This window comes from Neopsephotus bourkii, unplaced genomic scaffold (assembly GCF_033783945.1).
Source record: "Neopsephotus bourkii isolate Nb327-2 ecotype Australia unplaced genomic scaffold, CSIRO-AGI_Nbou_v1 NB_973, whole genome shotgun sequence".
Classification (NCBI taxonomy): Eukaryota; Metazoa; Chordata; class Aves; order Psittaciformes; family Psittacidae; genus Neopsephotus; species Neopsephotus bourkii.
In genome coordinates this window covers 489,110-508,818 of record NW_026901467.1, presented here as the reverse complement: position 1 = coordinate 508,818, position 19,709 = coordinate 489,110, and the positions used below count along the sequence as shown (strand labels likewise).

The 19,709-nt window shown below is 41.1% G+C and overlaps 1 protein-coding gene across 5 annotated transcripts in view; it reads right to left on the bottom strand.

Annotated features, from left to right (window-relative positions):
* Positions 1 to 19,709, bottom strand: part of BMPER (BMP binding endothelial regulator) — a 145,914-nt gene that overhangs the window by 101,001 nt on the left and 25,204 nt on the right. For 3 of the 5 annotated variants that reach the window (XM_061359388.1, XM_061359386.1, XM_061359385.1), the window contains exons 3-6: positions 19,311 to 19,410; positions 8,017 to 8,099; positions 6,415 to 6,505; positions 5,586 to 5,668 (exon numbers count right to left, since the gene is read on the bottom strand). In XM_061359388.1, coding sequence (XP_061215372.1) covers positions 5,586 to 5,668; positions 6,415 to 6,505; positions 8,017 to 8,099; positions 19,311 to 19,410 — 357 coding nt within the window. Of the gene's footprint in view, positions 1 to 5,585; positions 5,669 to 6,414; positions 6,506 to 8,016; positions 8,100 to 8,243; positions 8,321 to 19,310; positions 19,411 to 19,709 lie in introns of those variants that run through there. The other 2 variants (XM_061359387.1, XM_061359389.1) reach the window with 2 other exon arrangements.

The following is a 19,709-nucleotide window of genomic DNA, read 5'->3' as shown; positions in this document are numbered from 1 at the left end:
AGGTAGATGTAAGACTAAAGGACTATAGGAAGGAAATGAGACCTTGCCACAGAAAGATGCTCTATAAAGTCTTAGATTTGAAGTGCTTGTGAATAAAAATCATTTACACTGAACAACTAGCATTGCTATCCCAGAGCTTATCTGTATTTCAGAAACATTGTGATTAATTTTATTTTGAACTTTACTCCAAGAGTTTTGTTAAAATTATTGAATGTTTTCTCAAAGACACATTTTTGGAGAAATTTTTGCATTTTTGACAGAAATCAAAAGAAAGATTAAAAAATGGCAATGCATGTTAATGCCACATTGTTTTTCTCACTGAAGTTCAGCACATACCCAGTCCTTGTTCTCTCGCCTACCTGCACAGCCATCACACCAAGACTGTGGTTTTATTAGACTAGTCAGAAAAACAAACTTTCTAGCCTTGCAAAACATCTGCAGACTTGGGGGGGGGCCCCCCCCCGGTGGTGTACCCAGACAGATACATCGAGCAAACCTGTGCTGCCCATTTCTGAACATCTACTGCTCTCCATTTGCAGCTGCCCATAAGCCAATCACTTCTACTTGTCACTAACATCAAGAAGGTGAACAGTCCTCCTACCAAAAGACTAGCTCTTTGCTTTTCTACCCCTGGCTTACAACTCTGTCACTACTTCTTAGCCCCTGAAGTAGGGGCAGACAGCATCTGCTGGAGTTTGGAGCTGACTCGCAGCAGCTGGAGTACATGGAAATTTGGGAAGATCAGTGTTTGGCACTGCACTGAGGACAGAAATCTGAACTTGGACACAGCTTCTGCTACCAGGCTTCACTGAGGATACATTTAATTGCGTGTTCCCCTGAGTTTCCCAGTAGATTGGAGTACATCCCCTGCAGTCCACTGAGACGGGAATGTATTTCAGCAGCTCCCAATACCTGTTGAAGTAAAGCCTTTAAAGCTGTATCAGGGTGCTTGATCACCCAGCTGGCTGCAAGGGCATGATCTGTCTCAGCTATTTTCAGCCATCTCAGGGAGCCGGGTAGGCTCCCCCAGTAGTTAGTGGAGGAAGATAGGCATCTGCAGAGAGTAATCCATCCCACCTCTCTCCTTCTGTTAAGAGGAGCCCAGATAAGGAGATCAGAGCAGACATTACTTCTGCATGGCTGGAGTTAGACAAGATGAATTCCACCCTCTGTGTCCAAAGCACTAACATATGTAATTTCTCATTACTTATCACAGTTGCAATGCCTGTTACTCATTGATTTAGAAACAGATTTTCTTGGTGCTATTTCCTTTTCTTTGTGCAAAACTTTCATTATGCAGTTTTTGCACCCTAGCACTCAGGAACATAAGTACACAAGACATTTCCTGTACAGACCCACAAGTACACCTGCAGACCAGGAGCTCTGTGCATCTTGAGTCCCTCTGAGCCCACCTGAGCAGCAGTGTAAAACCCCCAGTGATGCAAAGGAGAGCAAGCAGAGGCAGTTCTTAAATTGTCTCTCCAAGGGCCCCAAATTCCCATGCTTTGCTTCAGGTCATTTGGGTTTCACTTGCTTTGACTTGTTTTGGAATAGCACCTAAGAGGCCAGCATTGTTTCTATGAAACAATGCTGCTTGTGGACCAAACATCTATGACCACGCTGCCAACAGTCATCCCTGAACCGTGCCTCACAGAATGATCTGGGTAGGAAGGGACCTTAAAGCTCATTCAGTTCCAACCCCGTGCCACAGGCAGAGACACACTCCACTAGAGCAGGTTGCTCCAAGCCCCATCCAACCTGGCCTTGAACACTGCCAGGGATGGGGCAGCCACAGCTTCTATGGGCATCCTGTTCCACTGCCTCATAGATGCAGTATTTCATCTGCAAAGGTATAATTGAACGTGTTGATTTGTCAGCCTCCCTGCAGGGCAGACAGACAGTGCAACCCTTCCTGCTTCCAGCCCTTGGCCATCCCAGCAATGCCATAATCCAGCAATAAAACCTCTGTTTCCAAGCAGGGGTGTGGAAGAAGACGGGACCTGGGCTGCGGCATCTCCATAGTGCTGCATGCTCTCAGCATGGTGGTACCTCGTACCACTGCATGCCTCGCATGCCGAAACACACAGCGCCCATGGTCTGGGTAACAAGGGTGTGAGTCAAATGGGGCTAGTTATGAGCTTGGATTCTACCATTCAGAGATAAGCTTCTCCATGGTTACCAGTCTCATGCAAGGTCACTCTCCTGCCAAACCCCCTCTCCTCCCCTCCTCCCTGTCTCCCTCTCCTTCCACCTCCACTATTTATTTTTTTTCCCCAACACACTACATCAAAAGAGAAAATGAAAACATTTAAGATAATCACAGTCTGGCTATTTTAATGCAGGCGGTAGGAAAGGGAACATGTAAGCCAAGTGCTTTTACTGTGCAAGCAGAAACACACTCTCAACCTCATAAAAGTGGTATCTGAGAAATAACACTTGATTAAAGCGGCCAGTCCTTCACTTAAGTAGGTGCTTATGGTAGGGAAAATATCCAAGGTTTCTCTAGAACAGGCTGCTGGCCTATCACAGAAAGCAAGGAACAGGCCAGGCAGATGAATTATTGCGATACAGCTGGTTTCAGCTGGGCTACGAGGAGATCCCTATTATCCCGTCCACCTTTCTTACACAAATGCCTCTCCCCAGAGAACCTGAGTCATTAAAAGCCAGCTCATTTGCCCCTGACAGGCAATATGCATTGAGTGAGAGGTGATACATTTTCATTTTCAGCAAGAAGTCTCAGTCGCCCCAAGGAGCAGCTAGCTCCAGAGAGCGGTAATGGAATACGAGGGCTTTCATCTCTGCCTTGCTGCCACAAGCATAGCCTGGCTCAGTAGCAACCCAAAACTTGTTAGCTAATGGGTTGTTTCGGTGACCTCCATGAAATGAGTTTAGTGGGTTTGGGCTGGTTTTCAGTAGACATTAACTAGAACCACAAGTGGTGTTAAACAGAAACTGTATTAACTGGTTGAGTGCATGGCAGGTAAGGACCAAGTGAAGCACCCGTGTGTAGCCGCACCATTGCTTTCCCTACCCTTTGGGGCCATGCATGATAAACCAACAACAAAAAAAATCTTATCAACCATTTCACATTCTTTAGGAGCTCAACAGTATCTAGTAGGCACTGCTCCGAGTTGGAAATACCACAAACTTGAACTACCAAAGAGCTTTCCAAAGACTGTGCTCTGCAGTTCAGCCTTGCTGAAATGTGCTTTAAAGTGCATTCTGCAATGGTAAAATTCCCTTTTTCTAAGTAATTCCTCATTTTAATACATTTAGCGAATGGGGAACAATGCTACATCTCTCCAGGAATACAAACCTCCGCCATCCCTCTTTACTTTTTTCCTGTTCAATGCAGCCTGCAGCCTCAGGCTGAGCTATGCCTGGGACAACGATGGCCTATGGAGTCCAGAATAATGCACCATTAGAAAAGCTTGCTCCCAGGAAAAAAGCAGAATTCACCTTTAAGTGAAAGTGGCCTGAATCCTTACACCACTCCCCCAACATACCTTGGCAATAATATATGCCATGCCACTTCCTCTGCTGCACTTCCACAAAAGACTCACTAAACAGTTACAATCTGAAATCCCAGAAGAAATCTGCAGTGAGGAGCTACCTTTCGTCTGTTACAGCATCCACAAGTTGCAGCACATCGCACACAAGCCTGTTCCCATCACATCGCATGGCTAGATATGTATCTCTAAATAAGACATCCACCAGCTGCTTAGATAAGAGATTAACTGGGGACCCATTCCCAAAAGGGAACGGACATAAAGCAGGCACCAAGCTGCTATCACAGCCCTCAGGATGCCCTTGTTATTTGCTTTGCATTTAAATTGCACAGGAATTCCCAAATTCTGAAGGAAAAGGGTGAGAGGGTAAAAAAAGGCATTGCAGAGAGAGCCAAGGCGGGACACGTATAGCTTATGCATAGATGGTATTTCTTGTTGTCAGTAACATTCAGCATTAGAGATGGACATTTTATACAGCTGTCATGAACATCCAAACCCATCATGCCTTCTGTTTCAGAAGGGGTCATTAGGCCTCTTACCTGATACTTTACATGTCTCACTATCAGTAGCTGATGTGTTTCCTTTTCTAACATAGCTGACACTGGTAACTGTCAGACAGACCCTCAGGTCTGACCCTATGTTCCTATATTTCTTTATATTGCTCTACCTAAAAATCTCCCACCTCCCATGTTCTTTTTGGAACTGTTACTTTTGTTACTTAGGGAGCAAAGGAAAGTTGATAAAGGAGATATTGGCACACCAACATCTGGGCAATAGGCAGTATCTGTACAGCACTTACAAAAGAGCAAAGCACAGCCTGAAAATACTCAAGCATGTCTCCACAGACTTCTCAGCCATTCAGACCTGTCTTCCCCTGAGGAGCATGACTAAGGAAAGCTACTGCTTTACAGCTGAAGCTGAAGCGAGCTGGGGACCAACCAACTACAGAGGGAGCAACTTTCCTCAGCCTGGGACGGAACTGAAGCCCAAGGCATATAGTATCACTGTGATGGCATATTTTCATTATTACAGGATTAAAACTTAATAAATAAACAAATAAATACCTACATCAAAAGAACAACAGAACACAATTACTTGAGCAGCCCAATTCTCCACAACAGCAGTGATGATTTAGTGTGAATTAATTTTGCACATCACCAGGTATTTTTCCCCACAAGAGTGGGGAAAGCAGCAGCTTCATTACAAGTATGTATGTGTGTCTACGTACAGACACATATTAATTTTTGAGTTCTATCTTTTTCTCCTCCCTTTGTTATTTTATTTTCATGAGGCAGGAGAGCTGTGCCTGGTACTGACAAAACTCTTGGTATGCTACTGAAATGCAAATTCCCTAGCCTTGCATTTTCTGCTGATAACCAGCTCATCAATTGCAACAAAAGCAGTGATTTGAACTTTGCATTTTAGTGCTCTCACTGATCACACCAAGGAAGTCAAAGTTAGCTGCCCCAACTCATATAGCATTATCTTTCAAACTTAATGGAAGTGAAAGAGAAGCCCGTGCTCATTACCCAAAGGATGCAATTATTACTTCCTCTCTATATTGTTGCTAGTCAAGAATAAATTCCAGGATATGACCTTTTCATTAAGCATTAAGACAAAATCCACCTGGGACAGCCTAAGGAGGCTACCCTTATCCTTTCACTCAGTAATTCAGAGAAAAGGCCCTCACCACATAGAGCTGAAAGGAATCCTTGCAAAAGATCCTTTCAAGGAAACACCTAATAAATGTTGATCAATAGATGAAGCCCAAAAAGCTTTCTGTCTCCTCCTGCATGATCCCACTACAGAAAAAAAAGCATCACTAATTTAACACATTGAGCCTCTTCCAAATACCATGCTTTGTGTACAGTGTAAGTTCATAAAAAAAGATGATAAATTCAGAATATGAGTGATAGAATGTATTAGTACAGTGAAGTCTTCAATAGAAAACTGAGCTCTAGGAGACGAATGCTTAGTAGTGTTGAATTCCTTATATTTTTTGCTTTGTTATGGCAATAATAATATGCCTTTTGAAGTTCATACAGGTAGATACAATGCCAAGAGGCAAATACTTACAATACAAGAGCACTTGGTACATTTATTTCCTTCAGGCCTAAATTCTTCTCCTTCATTGTAAAGTCTCCCTTCAAATATACAACCTGGAAAATAGCATTTGGATAAGTGTAGCTCAGGATAGCACACTGCCTTTTCTCTGTAACAATACCCTATAACCCCACCATAGGACAATATGAAATGTAAATCATACCATCCTCTCTGACACAAATACTTCAGAAGCCTTTACAAAGGCCTTGAGAACCCCCAGATGTCTTTTTGGGGAAAGAAAAAATTCTTCTACAAGCGGACAAATCTGCACCAATGAAGTCCAGACTAAGTCAGGTCTCCCATTGAAAGTGGCTTTAAAACACTTTTAGAAGTTGTTTATCTTTTACTACTTGTTCTTATCTCCAAGCTTATACATTGGCAGAAATTATAACTGATTAGAATATAATAAACCCATTGTATCACAAGTGGAGCAGTGCCTACCTACAAAGTCTCTAATTAGCAGCTAGCCTCACAAAGGTAGTCTTCTTTTTCAAGATTACTCTTATACTTTCCCTCCTAACACAACCCCAGCCATCAGCCAGGAAAATCCAACTGACAGACCCTCTGAAAAACGACATAAATACACCTGTGGATATTGACACAAGCTATTGCCTATGCAATAGTCTGCCTGAGCTCCACTAAAAGATATTAAGCCTGGTCTGTCATTTAATGGATTGCAAGCCATTGGCCTCCATTTTTGTCAAGTACAATGGAGAAGTTAGAGGCAGTCTCCCAGACAATGATGCTTATCATTAGAAATACAGTTGCACATGTGGCACAGCATCTTCCTACGAAATCTCACCTGGACACACAGGACAACACATTCCCATGAGTTTGGTAGGATTTTTGCAAGGGACAACACATTGTACCTCCGACTCTACTATCACTCCTTCCTGAAAAAGAAGCAGATCAGACATGTTCATTGTTTGTGTTAAGATTGCTTTAACAAGCAAAAATCCACTACTACTAGTGGTACAATTAAAGCCCAGCACATGCCACAAAGCACTGGATTTCAAAACCTCTTTTCTTTCTGTACCTGCTGCCTTGTATCAGGAATTCAGGTTAATCCACAGTCAAAAGATCCACTTGAGTCTCTCTGACTCCAGTCACAGGATTTGCCTTAAAATGCATCAGGTAAGAAACAAGCACCTTCTTAGGAAAAGGAATCCCGATTTATCAGGAATCCTCAGGCTCAGTAATCTGCCATGCAACTCTGGTGAACACAGGCCAAACACAAGGCATTCTCATCCCTCTCCCCTTGGAGTTAAAAAGGCCTAGAAAGCAGATAAAAGCATCTTGCTCTGTAGAGGGGAGACGCTTATCTTTGATGCTTTGCCTGATAAGTATTAGCAAATTAACATTTCCTGTACTCTTTGCTGGAGAAGTCAAGAGTCCTCCTGAACAAATCTGGGTGTGAGTATCTGTGTACAAAAGGCTGCTATTTTCTTGTTTTGCAGTTGAAGCCAAAGGAACCGTGTGGATCAAGGGTAAACACCATCACCCAGTTTTGCATTTAAGCGCCAAAACAGGCAATAAAGAATTGTTCATTTCATGTAATTAGTAGTTGTAAGAGTATCTGAGTTCACATTGTATCTTTCCATTAAGTGCAAAAATACAGAATACAGCTGCTTTAACGTCATCCTTCTCAGTGTATGTCTCTTTACAAACACAGGTGTGTTTCACAGAGCAGAAGCATCACAGAAAACCAGAAACATCTTGAAACTCTCTTCTCTAGTTTGTAGAAACACTTCATACTCATGCATTTTTTCTCTTTCCAACAGTTGCAATTCTTAGTAGCTGCCTGAGTGTTACTATTAAAACCAGATCAAATTGTCACCAAAAAATGCCAGACCTATTCACAGACAGAAACTAAAATTTCCTACATGCTTCCTTGCTTTGTGCTGGAAGATGGATAATCTTGCAAATGCCATGGTAGCAGATAGACAAGATACCAAAAATACTACTGGGTAGTAGTATTTTCCAGTGCAGGAGCCCAGGAAAAGAAGATCCTGTTGTGGGTTTCTCTTAAAAGAACATCCCAGGTAAAACCCATAAACACAAAAGTGTCTGCTTAGTGAAATACTACTTAGTAAAATAATTGGTATCTCACAAAAGGCTTAGCATGCTGAGAAAAAGAGGACTTATTTCAATATCAAGACAGCAGGAAATGGCATGGCTGTGCCTCTCTCCTTCAGCAGTGGTACTCAAGTCACATAAAATCTATCCTGAATGTTTGGTTATAGCTAGCCTCATCTGAGGGATTTAAACTACTTTAAATGCAAAGTCCATATTGTGCTTTGGGAATAAAATATTTCAGGTTACTTGAAGCAGCTAAAAAAAAAGTCTCAGAATTTCATGGGAAAAGCTCACAACTCCAATTGCACGATGCTGATGACATCCTTACCTGGCACTGGTATGTAACACAGGGATTGCTGGGGTGGTGCCATTTCATAGAGCTGTTGTATGTATTTCCTCCAAAACTGCAATCTAGAGGAAGACACAGAAGCACATCAGTTCAGCTGAACACAGTGATGGCATAGGAGGCTGCTGCTGAAAATCACAGAGCAGCATCCTAAATGCAACCCATCCTCTCTCTCATGGGTGAACAAAAGAGATAGAGCTGGGACCAACAAGAAGGATCATGTCCTGGGAGGGCTGGCAGCACCACCACCATCTGCTCTAGTGCTTGACTGGCCAAACTCCTTACTATGACTATTCAAGGCAAAGGGAAATTAGTGACAATTTACACAAAAATGGTGCTTATTCTGCAGTCCATGCAGGAGCTCCTCTGCCACTCTTAATGGAGCGGGGAGAGGAAGGAGAGAGGGCAAGAGAAGAGCTGGAAACATTCAGCATCCCAGCCTGGCCATGCTATCCTCATCCATTAACCAAACCCTCTGGGAAGAGCTTTTCAGTCAGGGAAGCTCAGCATGGACAAACTGACATCAGCAGAGCTACCCCTCCTTTATGCCTTTTCACTTCCATGACAGAAGGGATCAACATCCACACCAACTAAGTCATCAAGCTTTTCTGTGCGGGAAGTGGATCTCCGAGTGGGGCCATTTCGGAGTCCCCCAGGGTTTGGCTTGACATGCCTTTCTGTGTTACATGACAACTTTGTTAACAGAAAATAGGTTGACTTGCCTGTGGACAGGCTCAGCACACACTTTTTTGTGCAAAATGAAGCTTCCTTGAGCCATTTGTTCAAAATAAAATAAACATTACTTTACACACTTCTATTACATGCTCCTCCTAGCTTCCCTTCCCACTTTTTCACTCTTTTCTGGTATTCTGCATAAAGGGAAACCCAAAAAGGAACACAAAGACGAATAAAAGAGCTCAACAGAAATGCACAACTAGAAAAGACATATTGAGTGGAATAAATATTTGTTTCAAAATGGTTTATGAATGCAAAATTGTTTCAATTAAAAATTAATTATTTGGAGACCGAAAGTGTTTCTGAAATAAATATAGAAACAAATAAATACAATTAGAATCAACACATATGCTGTTTTCTGTAGGAAAAATGCCCATTTTCCATTTACTGCTCCAAAGGCTTTTTCCTAGTCTATTTTATCCAAAATGAGCTTGATCAAAGAGCCTGTGAAACCAAGAGGAGTTTTGCCAGAGGCTTTGAAACACAGACTTCTACAGAGATCTACCAAGCACAAAACTACAGTCAGGCCAGTGATGCACACAGCACCATCCTCTTCCCACATTCCACCTCAGCAGCTACTCTAAGTCATTCTATTCTGTGTAGGGTGCACTGACCTGAACTGCTTTGGGCTCCATTTTATGCCCTTTTGAAAACTAAGGTGCGTTATCAGCAAAATAACTGTAAACATATCAAATATATTAGAAAATATATATTATATATTTATAGTCTTAATTTATCTTTTTTATTTATTAAATATTTATCATTTCTAAATATGAATATTTATAATATTTTAATGTAAATATTAAATTCTTAACCTATATTTATAGTTTTAATTTATATTTTAACACAATATAATAATCTATTATAAAACTACATCAGCAAAACTGTGTAAGAAAGCTTGAGGGTCACAGTTCTGAGCTGCTGAGGAACTGAAAACCCCCCCAGAATCATTTGGAATTCAACCCAAAATTTAAAGGAAACCTAGTTTATAAAGATCAATTTCAAATGTGTTAACTGCCTCCAGTTAAGATCTTAAACAACAGAAGACTTGTACTTCAGGATTTGCAGTATTCAGATGTTTTTTCCAGGCTAAAAACAAAGCAACACAAGAGAAATTTGCAGATGATGTGGCTATTTAACTTGCCTAAGCTGAAACAGGTCTGTTTTGAAAGGAGTTGGTCAGTAGCCTAAGAGCCACTGATCTTTGATCAATATTGAAAGATACAAAGTGTATTTCTTTTTAAGTAGCAAAGCCCCAGTTTTGAATAACAGAAGAAATATTCAGATTCACACGTATTAAATACAGTTCTGTGTGAGTGCTCACACAGGCAAACCAACATTTCAAGAGAGATGCAGGAAGCCCTAAGCTCCTCTTACCCGTTTTGAAGTCCTGTTCTGAAAAACATCCAGCTAAAGTGCAGTCTCACTGCTCACTGCAAACCCAGATGAGTAGCAGAGCCTGTTCAACCTGGTTTAGCATCCTCAAGTTGCAGAAGCCCGAGCCGTACTGATCCCAGTTTGAGAAAGAGTTTACATGTGTGCTGGACCCTCAAGATGGAATAAGCTGTGCTCTGTGTGTGTGTATTCTACAAGATGGGTCTGATATCTTCAGCACTGTGCAGAATCAAGGGCCAGGCTGGAAACTAGCAACTGCAAAATACCTTGCATATTTGTTCACCAATTATGTTCTTTAATTTACAAACATTTCCTCTGTCAGAAAGCTAATGGCCCTGGGCTAATCTGCATGTACAGATGCGCACATTGAACTGAAATTTGTAGTTCAAGGATTAGTCTGGTCAAGAAAGCATGAAGGTGGTGCATCCATGCAGTCACCACTGGTCTCACTTGCCAAGCTGTGCTACAAAATCCTCTGCCCTGCAGCACCAGCCATTGCCCCTGTGGAAAGCAGCAAGGGGGGAGCCAAACTCCCCCTGCCCACAAGCCCTTTCTGTCGCTGATATGTGGTGCTGGCAGCACTAAGGGAGGCACACCAGAAGTAACCGTGGCAGGGAGAGCTTGAATACCAGGATGGAACAGCCTGGAGAAGCATTGGAGACACCAAGATTGATGTCAAGCTTCGGCACAGGCCAGCAGAGTAAGGGAGGCAGAGCAGCATCATGCAAGCACCAACCAACAGTGGGAGCAGGATTTCAGAAGATGCCCAGTGCAGGAAAACAGCACAAAGGGAGAGTTAGCCAGTAACACAAGCAGGCTTGGTGAGAGCTGGAGGAAGACCGAATGCCAGGCAAACAGAAGAGAAGTAAAAAGGAAGGGCTTTATAATCTCTGTATCTGAGAGAGATGTACTCCAATGCTCTGCCCTTTGGACGCCCCAGAGCTACACCCACTTTTGTTCTTCAAAAGGAGAAAGAAACAAAGCCCACATCCTGGCTAGTTTTTCTGAACCTCACTTTCAATGTACACATCTCTCAGCTGATACATGCAAGCACAGCCACAGTTTCCTAAAACACCTTCTCATAGCATGGAAGTTTATGAGCCTCACCTAAGTTCAGCTGAGTGAAACCTGCCTCACGACATATGCCAGCTCAGTTGAGCCATTCCAGCTCACCCATGCTTAAAGGTTCACCATATTTGGCTTGGAAAGTAGCAATCACTGAGTATCTCATGTCCAAAGGCATCAGCAAAGTCCCCGATGTCAATTTCTACGAGAGAGCATGGCAGAACATACTTCAGGTTCCTAAAAGCCACTCTAATTCCCTTTGGAAATACTATTACATTAACTCACTGTCTCCATCCACCATTTGAAAGGGAGAGCAAGAGAAAATAAATCAAGAAAGATCAGAGCTTAGCACAGTCACTTAAACACCATCCACTTACTCTGCCTGAATACATACACCAAAACTTTAAATAAAGGGCTACAGAGGAGGTTTTCAAGAGGGGAAACCCAAAAAGCCTGAGAATGTTCTAAGGAGTACATGAAAATTCAACATTAATCAGTAAATTGGATCCCATGACATATACCCCAATATATGGTATCCCTTTAGGATTCCACATAGAGAAGGTAGTTAAATATCAGTGGTGCATATCAACTTTAATGGAGCTAAGGTGATTTATATCAGTCAAGGAGTGTGTCCCAGTTTTTTTTTCTGATTCTTTCTTTAAAAATAGCTGGTGTTTTATTAATGTAAAATATTAACTTTCAGTTGGTTGTAGGTTTTGTTCCTATTACCTACTTCAACTCAAATAGCTCAGATAAGTCCTGGATAAACACGCAAGCTGAAAGTTGCTTATCTGAATCAAACCAAACCACTGAATACTTTGAAGTCGGTCACTGTTGTATATGCAGTGGAAATTGCTAATTCCCTTCTAGCCACCTCATAAAGGCAAAATGATCCTCTAGATTTGAGTCAGTCCTGCACAAAAGAAAAAAAAGACTGTAAAATAGTTACATCAATTCTAATTTTCTAATTTAGCTGCTTTGTTTTAAAGGTGTACATGCCTTACTCCAGCACCTTACTTTCAAACATGCTCTACCAACCTCTGGTTGCTTTAATTTGAAAGAGCAATTTAATCCAAACACAAGCATCCTCACACAGAACTGGACTGGACTAACAAAAGAGGCAACTTATAGCAGATTTTGTTATTGGCATGTATACAAGTTAACAATCAGGAAGCCATTTGTCTTTCCAAATCCAGTAACATTGTTAAATGACCCTTTTTTTGCCTTCCCCAAACACCCCAACACAGAGGAGTATCATATGAAGATAGGGAAATGGACTGTAAGAGACAGTTTAGTAGCGCTAAAGCTCAGCCAGTGTCCTCAGCAGTCCATTAAAAACAAGCCTTTATTACTCACTTTGACATTGCATAATAAGATTCCAGAAGAGATTTTTTGCTTATTTTAGGCTAATGAGAATTTTATAGACAAGTCATTTCCTTATTCTCCCAAGAGAAAGTGATATATTGGTGCACAATAGACTGCCTCCCCATCCCTCATTTCTTCAGCATCTTTCTTCTCCTATTGAGTCTTTTTTCTTGAATTCCCTCCACTTTCTATTTAAAAAATGTAACATCTCTATTGGCATGGAAAATAAACATTAGGAAAAAGAAAACAGTCAGAAGACATGTTTTATTTAGTGTTTGATAAATTAATCCTCAGGGAAGTATCCAGGCATGCTAGCACTAAATATCAGCTCGAGCCAAAGAGAAAAAACATCAATTCCAACCAAACAAAAACTCCAAACAAGAAACAAAACAATAACTTGCACATTCTGCACTATTTCCTGGGCAGGAAAGTTGTTGGTCAAAATAAGAGAACTGTGAACCCCATCATAAAATAGATCTTCACGTGTCTTAATGACATGTGAAAATGGTAAAGCCATTGACAGCTACTAGAAAATTCAACTTCCTATTGGCCAAGCCTGGTCTTCATTTGTCAACACAGAAGCATGAAAGTATATACAAAATCTCCCCTGCTTATCCAGCCTAACTCTAAACAGTGAAAATCCAACTCTTTCCTCTGTAACTGAGTACAATCAAACCTATTTGCAGCTGAGCCACTGCAATTACAATACTCAAGGGATGCAAGGCATGTGGGCCTTATAAAGGGCTTACAACATAGCAGAGTGAAGTGGCCATAAGGGTGAGCTGTGCCAGGACTCCACAGTTCACAGGCATATGATACAAAGAAGCTCATATTCACTGAACAAAGAGCAGCAGAAACAAAAACATCAATTATTCCCAGTGCTGTTTTTTCCCCCTGCATCCTGGGGGGCAATTTCACTGAATTTCACCTTCCAAATGTCTCGTGTTTCACAAATACAAATGCAGATTGGGGAAAAGTCACTCTGCAGGTCCAGAAGAACCTTGCAATCCAAATGCCTTATAGTTAAACTACCATTGAAATCTTGATCTCAATGTGCTTCCCACCCCTGGCAGCTGGAGAGTTGTGACCTCTCATGGTTATGAGGGTGTCATGAATGATGTTGTTTGGTGGCACAATTACTTGCCATTTATACCCAGTCTCCTCATGATCAGTACAGCTTACAAGCTTCAAAGTCAAATAGTAAAAGAAATTCTTATTCCAATATTAAGTGTCCTAAGATGTTTATCATGTTGTTCCAGAGAAACATTACATGTGTACGTTGTGTGAAGTCTCCATCCTGGTCTTCAGTTTCCTTTTCCTTTGCTGCACTGGGCACAATGTCCACACGCAAGGTACAAGTGCATCCATGTATCACCATGGAGCTCTCATGTTATTTTCTAATCCAAGCATCCTGAGCAACTGCTCTGTGATTGTAAAACTCCAGGTAACTGATGTTTGACAGCAAAAGTATTTATGTTAACTTGACAAGATACTTCATAATGAGCTTCTTACATAAAAGGAAAAATAATATAATTATCTTGACTAATATATTAATCAAGATAATAAGAAAATCTGAGATCGGGGCAGCAACTGAACACAATAGTTTATGCCAGATATTCAAGGGATATGAAATGTATGTGTTAAGACCTTTGTAAGAAGAGTTAACCCAACGGAAGGATAGAGAGAGAGAGAGAGACCTTTTCTTAGGCATAACCTGATACTGCATGATACTGTCCTTAGTGGCTGTATGTCACTGCTTCAAAATCCCTGTCTTTGCTTGAAATACAAAGCTAGAAACTGAATGAAAGCTGAGGCAAACCTCCAGTCTCAAGAAACAGGAGTCCTGGTTCAGAGCTGGAGCACATCGCCAAAAGACTGAAAGACTACAAGGCAGTAAGAAAGGCCAAGAAAAAAAGTAAGACTTGATTATGTCCTTAAAACATCTCTTTCCATAACCTGTCTCTGACAGATACCAGGACTAGATTATGAACTTCCCAGCCTATCGCCCTCCATCCATGTATTGGGTTGCACCCTTGTCTCTGCAAGCTTGCCTTAGAGCATGCAAGGATGAGCTGCAAGTTATAGTGCTGAGCAGGGGCCCATACAAAGCCCCCCAGGTCAGTGTTACAGCAGGGCACCAAACTGGTATCAGGTATCTCATACTAGGGGTGTCCACAGGCAAAGGGCTGAATGCATGTATGGCCTCTGCAGGGCCTTAGTAGAGTACCCAGAGCACTGTTAAACTCATAACCTCCCTCTAACTTCCCTTGCAAGCGAGCCCTAATAGTTGAAATTGGCTGCAATCCTCAACTATTATATTTGATATCCAAGAAATGCACAATTAGCTACAATAGCTTTGGATATTCAATATTGCGGGGAACTAGTGTTGCTGTTGCCTGGGCTGTGATTCCATTCTCTGTAGACTCCAGATCAACGAAGCACAGCTCGTGAACCTCTAAGATCACTGATTTATGAAAATGAAACACACAACAAAAAAACCCCCACAGTAACCCTCAGAAGTTTACAAGGGCAGAAAAAGCAAAACTGCACATGGGAAGTGAAAGAAACTTCAGAAGAAATCTCTTATTACAAATACCCACCAACTTTGTCTTTGCACATCCATAGAAGATTCAGATTCTTAGGATAAGAGAGTAGAATATGGAGCACCATTTTAGAAAGGCAAACTTTATGCAGCCCTGAGCCAGTAATACCACTTCTTCAGAGAGAAAATAAGTTATTATTAGAGGGGTAGAGAGCTCTACATCCAAGTGACAGGTCTCCATCTAACTAAATAAGAAAATGCTGCCAAATCTATTTCTATAATCTCAGTGATCTCATATGTTTTCATTAAACAGATGAAATAAAATGAGAGATGAAAAGTGGCCTATTTATTCTATATTAAAGTAATGAGAGGGCTTAATTTTTTTAATATTTTCAAAATGAATAGTATGCTAGAGGTATAGGGTATGTTTTATAAGCTGCATTTAGTACCTGTTACGAGATTAACCTCTCTGAAAATCTGCACTATTATACTTAGTTGTTTGCATTCTCCTTGCAGCAGGGAGCCATAATCATGGGCTCACATTTCTGTGTTTCAGACTCTGCACAAACACAGCAAAAGAGAGCCTTGCCCCACGGACTTTACTGTTCAAGGTCCTATGGGCTTAAAGACAAAAACAGTGTTCAAACACACTGCTAGTCTGGAGTATTAAAACATTAAGTAAAGCCAAATCTTTTAATATGTGAAGGATAATATGTAGTTTCTATCACAGTGAGTTTTCTGACTGCAAAAGCTATACTTGCTGCTGTTTCTTACTTTTTTTATTAAGAAAAATGAAATAAAGTGCTAAAAATTATCTAAGCAGCATAGAAATACCCAAATCAAAGCAACAGAGATAATGCTCACCATTGCCTGCCAACAATTCAATTTCTCCTGTATGTACACCTCTAAATATGGGATTTCACCTGGATGCACCATGGCAGGTATATAGTATCAGACTGCTTCTCTGCTATCAGAGATACTGGGCCTACATACCCAGTCCTTATGCACTCCTCACAACAGAAAAAATATCCTGGCAGCAGTGTCACAAATGACTCATGAGTGGCGGTTTCCTTCCTACAGAAGCCAGTTCTGGAAACATACCCTTTGGTCTTGATGTCATCATGCTGATGATGTGCTCAAATGACAACAACCATTCATTCATTCATTCATTCATTCATTCATTCATTCATTTATTTCTTCACAAGGTAGGAAGACATGAAGCTATCAAATAAAGCTGGCAAGAGCCCCTAAGGCCTGATTAAGCTCTTCTAGGCTTCGGGAATGAAGCCAAGAAAAAAAGCCATCAGGTTCTGATGTCTTTTCTTTGTAATATTCTTTTCACGTTTAGATGAAATAAAACCAGTTTAAAAGAAAAAAAAAAAGAATAAATCAGAAAAAAAGAAAAAGCCCTGTTTCCCTTTTCCTGCTTGCATTCCCTATGGGCACTCTGGCAGGCTGACAAAATAGAACTGAGAACAAGCACTGCAGGGCAGAGTCCTGGCTGCATCTGAGCTCCACACAGGGAGTGCCGGGGAGCTGCTGGGACACCAAAGGGAGTAGGTGAAGTGCTAGGCAGGCATTTGCACCCATGATTCCCCAAATATTCCCCATACCCACATTACACAGCAAGAGCTTCAGCAGCATTTGGAGTTGCAAGAGAGCAAGCAGCCTCCCAGGAGGCAGATCTGGCTCCATGAACGCCTTCCCATAGCACCAGAACAACCTGGTGACAGTGTGTGGTGTCAGGACTGCTATAGGTATATAGGTGCTTATTTTGCTTTACCTTTCAGAAAGAGCAGAAAAACTCATTCAGAAATGTCCTTCTAGTCAAGTATCTGATAGCAGCCAACAACAGACACCCATGGCAAAGTGAAAAATACAGTGCAAGCTCCATAGCTCTACCTTAGCCTCCAGAGGAGAGAGAACAAGCAGCCTACCTGATACACCCTCAGTGGACACACTGTGGTCTCACACAGAAAAATATCAGGGCATTCTGGTTTATACCCTACTGCTTTCCTAGTAAACCCAACATTCAGTTTTCCCTTTGAAGAGCTACTGGGGTCCAGCTGATCCAGCCAGAGATGTATCTTTCGTAATGCTGAGAAACAGTTGTTAATAGGTAACTGCCACCAACTCAGAGCCTGTTACTGTACCTATAGTTGGGATTGCTCTGTCCTGCATGCACACATTTATTCCCATCCACGTTAACTTCCTTTGCCATTTTGTCATCAGTTGTGCAGTCTGTTAAGACCCTTCTCAACTCCTCACAGGCAGCCCTCCTCCTTTACTAAAGAGATCAGGTCATCAGCAGGAAGCTTTCTGTCCCTCTTCACCCCTTTTCTAGCTCATTTCTGAGCACACTGACAAGTTGAGATCTTTGCTATGATCTGCTGGTAACCTTTTCCACTACAAAAACAACCACTCATTGTCACCACCTGTTAGTTATTCACTGATGAGAAGTGCTTCTCTGCAAAATCAGGGCTACTAAAGTTTCTTTAGTAGCTTTTGGTGAGGGATCTTGTTGTATGCCTGTTAGTTGGATATCTCTGTCCATATGCTTACTGACACATCCAAAGGACTAGGATTTTTGTAAGACATAACTCTTTCCCCTTACATTACAATTATCCATGTGCCTCCTAATTCTGTTTTTTAACAGTTTCTATTAATTTTCCCATTAGAGATGTCAGGCAATCTGCAGATGACAGGCTCAAGCCTATTAGTAATGTTCTGTAGGTACTCACCCCAGTTGAGGATAAACAGAGAAACTTACAAGGAGTCTGAATTAAAATAATATATTAAAATAATATCTGTGTCCTCAACTTTGAAACCTTTTGTTTTTGTATGCATGCATGCATGCACATATGCATATGTATGCATATAAAATTTTCAGGCCATTGCTAACTACACATCCCATTATGGAAATGAAAAATCAACCTCCAGCCTAATCAAAGCAACACTCAGGAATCTTTTGCTATAAAGCTGACATTAAATAGAATTTGACAAAAGAAATAAGTTGCATTTATGTAAAATCTGTTTCAGTAATGTTTTAACTTTTTTCAGTTGCTTTTAAGTGTCAGACTTCCAGACAAATCCTCAAACTGTGACTTGCCAAACCTATTTCAAAGTTGCAGCACAGAAGCAAAGCATGAGAACAGCAGCAGCTAACACACTTCTGCAACCATCCAGGAAAAACACATATCCATCATGTCTCTTCCATCTGAATTTCAGCATAATCTGTTTTCCTGCATTTGTATTTCCCTCTGGGAAGGCAATAAATGCTTGCATCTCCCAACAGTTTATCCTACCCTATCTCCCTCTCAAAAACACTCCGTCACCACTGGGGAATTAAACAACAGAGAAAAATAAAGCTGTCTCAGTATGACATTCTCCACCTCGTTGACTCCATCAGCAGTCCCTCAGCAAAATCAATATTTTAGAGTGTATTACTATATCAGTATTAAAAAAAAGATAGGTTTTCAACTTCATCTACTTGCACATATTTCATAGATAAGAATGCTTACACAATTTATTAATTTTATATATATATTTATTTGATAATTATCTCACTCTAAAGAGCTTGGAAAATACAGTGTTGGTCAAAAAATAAATGTATGTGTTCAGACTGTTGCCCATTTCAGATTTAACAAAAGGATCCATGATATGATGATTTTAATCAGGAACATTTAGGGAAAGAAACAGCATTTGGTTGATTTGTTTCTAATACGAGGAGAAATAAAAAGTGTCTTGGATAATTACTCTGCTCTTCGTTACTCAGAAGCATTATTCCTATTCTGTCCAACCACACAAAAGGTTAAGGAATTCGTACTGACTGGTTGCTACTAGCAGATGGATGTTGATCTAAGATATTTCTGATAGTTACAAAGGACATATCCCTTCAAAAGACTGACAACATGCCAACAAAGTACAGTAAAGATGTATTTCTAAAGGACTGCTGCTGTGCAAGAACTAATAATTACAGGACACATACATGAATTTATGCATTCTCCACCAGCTTTGTAAACCTATTAATTTTAATTATGGTTAATGTCCTTTTCTAGCTTCTGGTGACAGTAAGTCCCAGCTGAGAAGCTCCCAACTTTGTTCAATCTCTAGCAACACAGATGTGAATAGATAACATTTTAAAAAGAGGGAAACAACAGGAAGGGAAGCGCACCTTTGCAACGCTCACAGCAAGCTCCTCTCTGCTTAATGACGAGAGCACAGTCCTTGGAGAGCACTGGACACTTCTCCCTTTTGCATGTCACTTCCTTATTCTGGAAAAATAAAACAGACAAAAAGCTATTGCAAGCAAACCAAATCCACAGCTATCATTTCTTGCCATTCAGAAAGTAAAACATGAGGCGAGCGATCTGCTCTTTCTCTTCAGGAGAAGGCCTTGTGATTTCAAAGCATCTTTCTCCCCTTGAAGGAACATAGCACAAAACAGTCTGAATTATCCAGGAGCCCAAGTAAATGGTGTTTAAACTCTGCTCAGACAGTAATTCATGAATGCTACCCATCACAAGACAGAAAACATGCCCCGCTGAAGAAATCCACTTCACTTACATGAGCA